Genomic DNA, 9,077 nt, shown 5'->3' with positions numbered 1-9,077 from the left:
CCCCAATTCTCCAAGAATTTCCAAGGCTAGAATTGGCCACCCTAGTTCTTATGGACCAGTGTTGGGTTATTGTTATTAATTTCTAAAGTTAATCAGCAGAGTAATCAGCATTCAGCAGAGTATTAAAGAGTCAGAGTCCATGGTGTGTTTAAAATATAAAAGTTTACTACAACCTAGCATGGGGGAAAGGTATACGGGATGTAAAATAACAAAGAGCTATATTCCTACATCCTTACAGCTAGACAGAACATGGCAGAAGAGTAATGGAGACTAACTTCTTCTTGCTCAGGACAAAGAGCCATAAAATGCTAATACTAGGTACTCTAGTCTCCAATCAGAACAACAAACTAGATCTGAAGTTACCGGGCTTTCTAGCTCTCTAAACTTATTGGTTACAAACAAACATGTGATTTAGTAAACAGTATTAACCCAGTAAATACTGAACAGTGTTCTAACTTGTAACACCCAACAACCAGTGCTTGGAAGACTCTGCTTTAGCCAAAAAAAGCAGGAGTCTGACAGATCCAGGCTGCGAACCTGATCGTGCTTGCCTGGGAAGGGGTAGGTCCCGTTGAACTCAGTGACCTTTACTCTGGAGTTATATACCCTCAGAGTTACACTGTTGATGTTGCAGGATTAGAACTCACTTCTAATGGAATTCCCTGCCACAGGAGGTGGTGGCCGCTACAAGCATGGACGGCTTCAAGAAGGAATTAGATAAGAATATGGAGCTTAAGTCCAACAGTGGCTATGAGCGACAAGATATAGATAGGGACTCCCAGTCTGGGGCAAGGGATGCTCTGTCTTCTTGGTGCCTGGGGGGCAGCAGTGGGAGGGCTTCTAATGTCCTGGCCCCACTGCTGGACCTCCTGGTGGCACCTGGTATTTTTGGCCACTGTGTGACATAGAGTGTTGGACTAGATGGACCATCTCTTATGTGCTTATGTTCTTGTGCTCATCAGAGGCCTAAAACGCAGTGCTCATCAGACAGGCACCAATCTATACCGGAGTATAAAGACAGGAGAACTACTGTGTTCCCTGGCCTTTGGGCTCCACCCTTTACGCTTTCTTCTCTGCCTTCTGCCAAAGGCTGCTACTAGCCATCAGGCCTAAAGAGAACCTCCATGTACAGAGGCAGTCTACCTACGAACCCCAGTGCCAGGAGGCAGCACCAGGGGAGAGCCGGTTTGTTTGGTCTTCCAGGACAACTGTTTAGCCACTGCTGGAAACAGGATGATGGAGCTTTTCTTCTGATGTTCTTATGAGTACAACTCTCGAGATGTGTCCGTCATCGCCTCAGGGAGGGGAGAGGAGGGGTCACCGGTTGCTGGCTGAGGGGAGGGGTGTCTGAGGTGTTAAAAGTGGAAAAGATAACCACCACCCCCAACAAGAGATCTCTTTCATTGCAGAGCCGGGGCAGAAAGAAGCCCTCACACGCCCAGCCAAGCTCTCCTGGCAAAAGGCCTTCCTCGATGAGTCAGAACCTCTCCCCCCCCCACTAGAAAATGCTTCCTCTTGGCCAGCAGCAGCCCACGCTTGGTTCCAACCAGAACGCGGCAGAAGCGCTCGGGTTTCGCTTCCCCACGCCCCCCCCCACACACAAGCGGAACCCGGTGTTAGGGGAAACCGAAAGAGAGAACCTGGTTCTGATCTAGGAGACTTGTGCTCACCACACATCAGACCCACGTTCCTTCATGAATCCACTTGGGCACTGTGGGTTGCCAACAGGCCTGGAGAAGAATGCCCCGACCCTTCAATAGAGGGAGGATTTCTTCTTCCTCTACTCAGTTGCCAATGGAAGGTTTTCATCACATGGGGGGGGGGAAATAACATCCCAATACTCCTTGACTGAAGGGACAGGAGATGGTTCTCCAGGGCTGTCGGCCATCCGGTCCCTTCCTTTAAACCCGTGACGCTGCCTTGTCCTGAATCGGACCGTCTGTCCATCAATGCCAGTCTTGTCCACTGGGACTGGCAACAGGTTAGTGTCCCAGTGTGTCTCCAGGGTCTCAGGAGGAGGGCTTTCCCAATCACTTCCTGCCTGGTCCTTTTCACTGGAAAGGCCTGCTTTTTGCCCAGGACAATTCTACTGAGGACACTTTGGCTAAATAATTGGAGGAAAGCACTTTCTGGACCAGAAATTATTACCAGTGAAACACCACTTGGCATGTGATTGCACCTTTGGAGGCCTCATTTGTACTTTTATTCTGTGCCTGGTGGTTTCGTTTGGGAACAACTTTTTCTGGTCCTTCTTGTATTTATATTTTATATCTGAGAATGTCCTGCTGGGGGCTCTTGTCCATTTCTTGTCCAGCCAGTTTGGTGTAGTGGCTAAATGCGCAGACTCTAATCTGGGAGAACCGGGTTTGATTCCCCACTCCTCCACTCGCACCTGGCTGGATGACCTTGGGCAAGCCGTAGTTCTGATAAGAGCTGTTCTTGAAAAAGAGCAGTTTCTGTCAAGAACTCTCTCAGCCCCACCAACCTCACAGGGTGTCTGTTGTGGGGAGGGGAAAGGAGTTTGTAAGCAGCTCTGAGACACCTTGGGGTAGTGAAGGGCGGGGTATAAATCCAATCTCTTCTTCTCTTCTAGTCTAGAATCAGTATCAGTATCAGAGCCAGTTTGGTGTTGTGGTTAAGTGCAGGGAGTCTAATCTGGGAGAACCGGGTTTGATTCCCCACTCCTCCACTTGCACCTGGCTGGATGACCTTGGGCAAGCCGTAGTTCTGATAAGAGCTGTCCTTGAAAAAGAGCCGTTTCTGTCAAGAGCTCTCTCAGCCCCACCTACCTCACAGGGTGCCTGTTGTGGGGAGGGGAAGGGGAAGGAGTTTGTGAGCCGCTCTGAGACACCTTTGGGTAGTGAAGGGCCATGGGATATAAACCCAATCTCTTCTTCTTCTTTTACCTCACAGGGTGTCTGTTGTGGGGAGGGGAAGGGGAAGGAGTTTGTGAGCCGCTCTGAGACTCCCTTGAGTAGTGAAGGGCCATGGGGTATAAACCCAATCTCTTCTCTTCTCTTCTTCTTCTGCATAACTGGGATCAGGTTCTCGGCTGGTGTCTCCCTGTGGGAAGGGATGGCTCCTTTTACAGGGAGCACAGTTATTCCTGCCAAAACATCCCTCACTTACCCTGCACGTCTCTTCAGGTGGCTCTCTTGTGCTTGAAGCACAGATCGCACCCGACCCTGCAGGGAAGAGGATCTAGAATTTCCCTTTTCAGCCTTCTCCCCCGTGGGGCTCATTGTTGGGGGTGACTTCCGGGACAGAATTCTGTGAAGACATCTATCCTTTTGAACCCACGAATTCTTTTGAATTAGACCATCGATCCATCAAGGTCAGTTTTGTCCACCCAGACTGGCGGCAGCTGTCCAAGGTCTCAGTCTAAGGTTGTTCACATCACCTCCTGCCTGGTCCTGCTCAACTGGAGATGCTGCCGCCGGGGATTGAACCTGGGGCCTTCTGCATCCCAAGCTGATGCTCTGCCACTGGTCCCACGGCCTTTATCCCGTAGGCCACCTTTGTTTTTCTGATCGATCAGCAATAGAGCTGCATTCTTGCATGCAGAGAGTCCGAGGATCCAACCCTGTTATCTTTTTCTGCAGCCTCGCAGGGCAGTAACCAGTCCGAATACTCTCCCCCCTCCAATTTTGCCCTCAGTGTCCAACTTGGGGCTCATCACTTTGGGCATTCTTGGAGGGGAGGAACTGTTTTGGATTGCTAGCTATTGGGGGGGGGGACATGCAGATCTGCCCTCACAGAGGAGGGAGAGCTTGTACCTGAATAAAACTTGGTCCCCACTGTAGCTACAGGCCTGCCTGTGAGTCTCCTGCACACACAGCAAATATGGACTTGGGAGGAGGAGGAACCAGACCGCTTGGAAGGGTTATCTGGAAGCTCAGCCGGGGGGGGGGGTCATCTGTCCTGGCGGAGCAGATCCCCACTGGCCCCAGCCTGCTGGACCAGGCCAGGGAGCAGAGCAGCGAGCACTTGGGGGGGCACAGCTCCCAACAGGCAGGGAGCTGGCATCCTTGGAGCTCCAGGGGGTGGGGTGGAGCCCCTGCTGGGCACCCAGAAGGACTTGGGCTCAGTCCTTGGTGTTGCCAGGATGGGGTGGGGGATGATGATTGATGATTATTATTATTATTTGGCTGTCTGTGTAGTATATCCAGGAGATCCTAAGATTGTCTGGCAGGCAGAAGTTCTAGCTCTTTTAGCCTTAAGCACCACTAGATGGCGAGTGTCAGGTAGCCCTGTCATAGATCTGGAATGTGGAGGGGTGCCCTCCTCCTTGTTCTCAGCTCTTCCCTGTCCTGCTTCTGTGTGCCAATTCATACTTGACTTTGCTGTCTCCAGCTGCAATTAACTCAGCTGGGAAAGTTAACGGCTTTTGCGCTTTGCCCGCTTGCCCGCTTGCTTTTGCCCGCGTGCGTGAACTATAATCATTGGCTTGCACTCATAGGGGGGTTGTTCGATTTTACTATAAGTCAGAGGCCCGTATACTGACGGCCATTCCTGACACAATCTGTACACGTGTTCTTTAATACTGGAAACACTGATAAACAGTTATCTTCTTCTGAAGCCCTGTGTGGTGTAGCCTGATTGAGGAGCCTGACAGCGGGCTGGATTTGTTTTTACGGCAAGAGCTGTTTCAGAGGCGGTTTGCCATTGCCTGCCTCTGTGTCACGACCCTGGTATTCCTTGGAGGTCGGGCTATCTGGGTCTGGGCTGCTGGGGGGAACCCTGATCTGACTGGGCTGCCCTGATCTGACTGGGCATGAGGCCCTGTGGCATGTTTCCACCAGTGTTCCCTCTAAGCTGAGTTAGTGTGAGCTAGCTCACAGCTTTTTAGCCTCCGGCTCACACATTTTTGCCTTCGCTCAGGAAGGAGGGCTCCAGAGCAAACTAATTGATGCAGTAGCCACATTGTTTGCTCACAACTTTAATGCCAGTAGCTCACAAAGTAGAATTTTTGCTCACAAGACTCCACAGCTTAGAGGGAACATTGGTTTCCACCCAGACTTCTTTGGCACAAGGGGTCCCACGGGGGGGGGGGAGAAGCCATCGGGAACCCCAAGTGTGGGGGGGGATAATGAGCAGCCCAAGAAACAAGACGCTGACCAAAGGTTGGGAGGGACTCGGGGGGAGGCTCTTGCGAGGGCCCCGGAAAAGAGCCCAGGAGGCTAGGGTGCCTCGCCGGGGTCAAGACAGAAGTGCGGATGCCCAGCGGCGACTCACGGCGGGCTGCGATCACCCAGACTAAGTAGACCCAGATGGTCAGCTGTGTTGGTCTGAAGCAGGAGACCAAATTTAGAGTCCAGCGAACCCAGGCTCCTTCATAAATCCAGTTGGGCATTAAGGGTTATCAACAGGCCTGGAGAAGAGTGTTCTGACCCTTTACTAGAGGGGAAATTTCTTCTTTCTCTACTCAGTTGCCAACTGAAGGTTTTCATGGCATGGGGGGAAATAACATCCCATTCGGCCTTGGCTGAAGGGACAGAAGACGCTTCTCCACAGCTGTTGCCCACCCTGTCTCTTCCTTTGATCACATGATGCTGCCTTGAACTGGATCAGACCATGTGTCCATCAAGATCCATCTTGTCTACTCAGACTGGCAGCGGCTCTCCAGGGTCTCGGGAGGAGGTCTTTCCCGTCACCTCCTGCCTGGTCTTTTCCACTGGAGGCGCTGCTGGGGATTGAACCTGGGAACTTTTGAACACCAAGCTGATGCTTTGCCAGTGACCCAAAACCCAGGGGGCCATCAGGAAGTCCACCGGGTTTGATTCCCCACTCGTCCACTTGAAGCCAGCAGGGTGACCTTGGGTCAGTCACCGTTCTCTCAGAGCTCTTTCAGCCTCTCTTGCCTCACAGGGTGTCTGTTGTGGGGAGACGAAGGGGAGGCAACTGTAAGCTGCTCTGGGACTCCTCCGGGTGGTGAAGGGTGGGGTATAAAACCAACTCCTCCTTTTCTTGTTCCACTCTTTTGTCAATTCCTGAAGATTTTCAAGTGCAGCCCAGTCTAGGGAGGGCAGGGTTTGTAGAGGGAAGGGGAATAAGGTGCGCGTAATGTCCCCTTCTCCTGCCAACCTAGCCGTTGGAAAGCAAGAAATTGCAAGTAGATAAATAGGTACCACTTAGGTGGGAAGGTAACAGTGTTCCGTGCGCCTTGGTGTTTAGTCACGCCGGCCACATGACCACAGAAACGTCTTCGGACAGCGCTGGCTCTTCAGCTTGGAAACGGAGATGAGCACCGCAACCCTAGAGTCGGATTCGACTGGCTTTCGAGCAAGGGAACCTTTACCTTTAATGTCCCCTTCCCCTGCAACAGAGCTGTTTCCTCCGGAGGAATTGATCTCTGTGGTCTGGAGGACCTCGAATTTCCACACCTGAAGAACTGCCACCCTGAACGGAGAAGCTCACTCAGAAGTCAAACTGCCCTTAAATATTGTGAGTCAAGCGAGGGGGCTCACCTCTTTTCTATGGGGATTAAAAACAATGTATCCATCTGTGGCGAGCATAACTCACCAGAAAACAAAGTTAGGACTCTCAAAATCGGCCAGCAGCTCCAGTACAGCGGTGGGACTTCCAGTGCCAAACAGTGAGGGAACTGGAACCTTCTGGCCCTCGCAATCCCCAGAACCCCCACCCCACATTTGCGCTTTGGAAGCTATGGCTGGCAGGTATAACTCACCCCTAAATAAAAGTCGAAGCCTCAAAATTGGCCTCTAGCTCCAAGATGAAGATGGGAGATGGTGGGACACCTTAGGCCAAGGGACGTCCCCTTAGTAAGGTAATAAATGCCACGTAAGTCTTCTCTTCAGGGAGTCAGGATTGTCTTCCCACCTTGTACGCAGCCACAAAGGTGTCTTTGCTGACACACAATATGCGGGGAAGGCCTGGCGGCATCTTTGTGGCCCCACCCACCCATATTTTTGCTTCTGCAACATCCAGGCTCTGACACAAAGCAATAAGACTCAGGAGCCTCTCAACAATACAAAGGTCCCATTTATTCCTTTTCCAGAAAAGTAATCATACAGAAACACTGGGGAGGGCTATCGCCTGGAGAACAGTGTTCCCTCTAAGCCAGGGGTGTTGAACTCATTTGTTATGAGGGCCGGATATGACATAAATGAGATCTTGTTGGGCTTGGCCAACTGTGTCATAAAATGTAATGCCAGGTAGCAGAAATATAAACTTTATAAAGGATACAAACAGAATTAAAGATTTTTTTAAACTTTAAATAAAACATGCTTAAAACACTAGCACTCTCGCAATATTTTGTCTATTTAACAGTGTCTGATAACTGACACTTCTTGCTCTGAATTATTGCATCACAATGTCTGTGCTGTTGCAATCCTGAGTATGCCATTCAGGTGTGTATCTGTAAGCTGCAAACCAACTTTTGATTTACTTACATTCATTACAGAAATCTCATGCTCAGTGTTCCTAGCCTAGGATCCAGGGGAAAACATGAAATGGCTGGGCATTTTGTAAATAAGTTGCTTCATGTGCTGGTCAAGAACATGCAAAGGCATCCTGAGACATGTGTCTGTCTACAAAACTATAGTCTTCCTCAGAGAAATAGCTACAACTTCCTACAAAGGAAATGTGCTGGGTGAACTTGGTCTGAACACACACTCTCAGTCTAACCCACCTCACTGGCTTGTTGTTATTCCTCTAAAGAGGTTCACATTGCTTTCTTACTGAGAGAGACTGGATCAGGAGGGCATGAATACAGTGAAAAGGGGGAGGGAACCCAGTTGCACCCAGGAGAGCCCTGGGATAAGGAGCCCAACAAAACACACACACTGTAGCAAGGCACACAAAAGCTTATACCTCAAACAAAACTTTTTGGTCCCAAAGGTGCCTGGTATTTCTCCCGTGCAATTGAAGCAGCCCTGCAAAGCAAGCTCTCCCTCGTTTCCTCCCTCCCTCCCTTCAGGGAGGAGCCTCAGCCAGGGGAAGGGAAATAAGGCTTCCCTTTGTCTCCTGCAGCCTGGCCAGGAAGCAAGCTCTCCCTTGTTCCCTCCCTCCTCACGGGAGGAGGATGGGGAGGAGCCTCAGCCAATTCTTTACCAGACTCTCTCAATCACACAGGAGAGGCTTTCCATCTTTCTCTCCTGTGCGATTGAGAGAGACTGGTAAAGCAAGCTGTGTCATGGCAGCAGCAAGAGAACTGGAAAAGGAAGTAAGAAACAGCCAGGGCCTTGCAGGCTGGATTGGGACTCTCCGAGGGCCTGATCCGGCTCATGTTTGACACCCCTGCTCTAAGCTGAGTTACTGTGAGCTAGCTTGCAGTTTTTTAGCCTCTGGGTCTCCTTCCTAACAAACTGCCAACAGTGAGATGCAAGACATCTTAATAGTCTAATGCCCAGAACCACAGCAGGCCCTCTCCAGATCCCTGATACGATAGAAATCACATGGCCAACATGGTCTACTCAGCAGTCCTAGCAGGCTCTTCTCAGATTCTCTGGAACCAAAACTAGGCCGAGAGAACCCCTCCCCCCTCGACAAACACATCGAAAGTGGGATGAGACAGACAGCATCTCTCTGCAAATCCCCAACTGCATGCCCAGGCTGGAGAGTTTTAAGGACCAGAGGGGAGTCCCTTCCTGGAGCACTGGGAATGGAAAATGCATGGGGCCATGAATGGCAAGGCAAGAAAACAAGGTCTCACGGATCATAGTAAAAATGGAAGGGGCCTATTTGGGGCTGGAGCTAGAAGTATTGTGGGGGTCTGTCTTTTGGGGAGGCATGGCCAAGGGGGGGACACTCTGACCCCCTCTCTGGCTGCCATCTGGCTGGGCCCCTGAAGGGCGATTCCATCATGGGTCCCATATCGATGGGGGGGGCACACGGAAGGCTGCTGGGGTTCAGGAAACTGCCCCCCATTTCTCCCTCCAGGAGGAAAGGCTCTGCCAAGAAAGGAGCGAAGAAGGATGCAGTTCCAGAAAGAGGCAGGCGGAGATCTCGACACGAAGGGAGCGGCGCCTCGATTACCTGGAATGGGAAGGAGAACAGAGCATCTGTGAGAATATGCCTGGCCAAAGACATTCCCCAAAGAGGACCCCCCCCCAGCA

The 9,077-nt window shown here is 51.1% G+C and overlaps 1 protein-coding gene across 1 annotated transcript in view; it reads right to left on the bottom strand.

Moving 5' to 3' along the window:
• Positions 1–8,528: 8,528 nt before the first annotated feature.
• Positions 8,529–9,077, bottom strand: part of LOC107107482 (HLA class II histocompatibility antigen, DR alpha chain-like) — an 8,867-nt gene continuing 8,318 nt past the window's right edge. The window contains exon 5 of the mRNA XM_015407789.1: positions 8,529–8,997. Coding sequence (XP_015263275.1) covers positions 8,994–8,997 — 4 coding nt within the window. The 3' untranslated portion in view covers positions 8,529–8,993. The remainder of the gene's footprint in view (positions 8,998–9,077) is intronic.

Source organism: Gekko japonicus, unplaced genomic scaffold (assembly GCF_001447785.1).
Source record: "Gekko japonicus isolate JY-2015 unplaced genomic scaffold, Gekko_japonicus_V1.1 scaffold2857, whole genome shotgun sequence".
Lineage (NCBI taxonomy): Eukaryota > Metazoa > Chordata > Lepidosauria > Squamata > Gekkonidae > Gekko > Gekko japonicus.
This window is presented reverse-complemented; position numbering and strand designations above follow the sequence as displayed.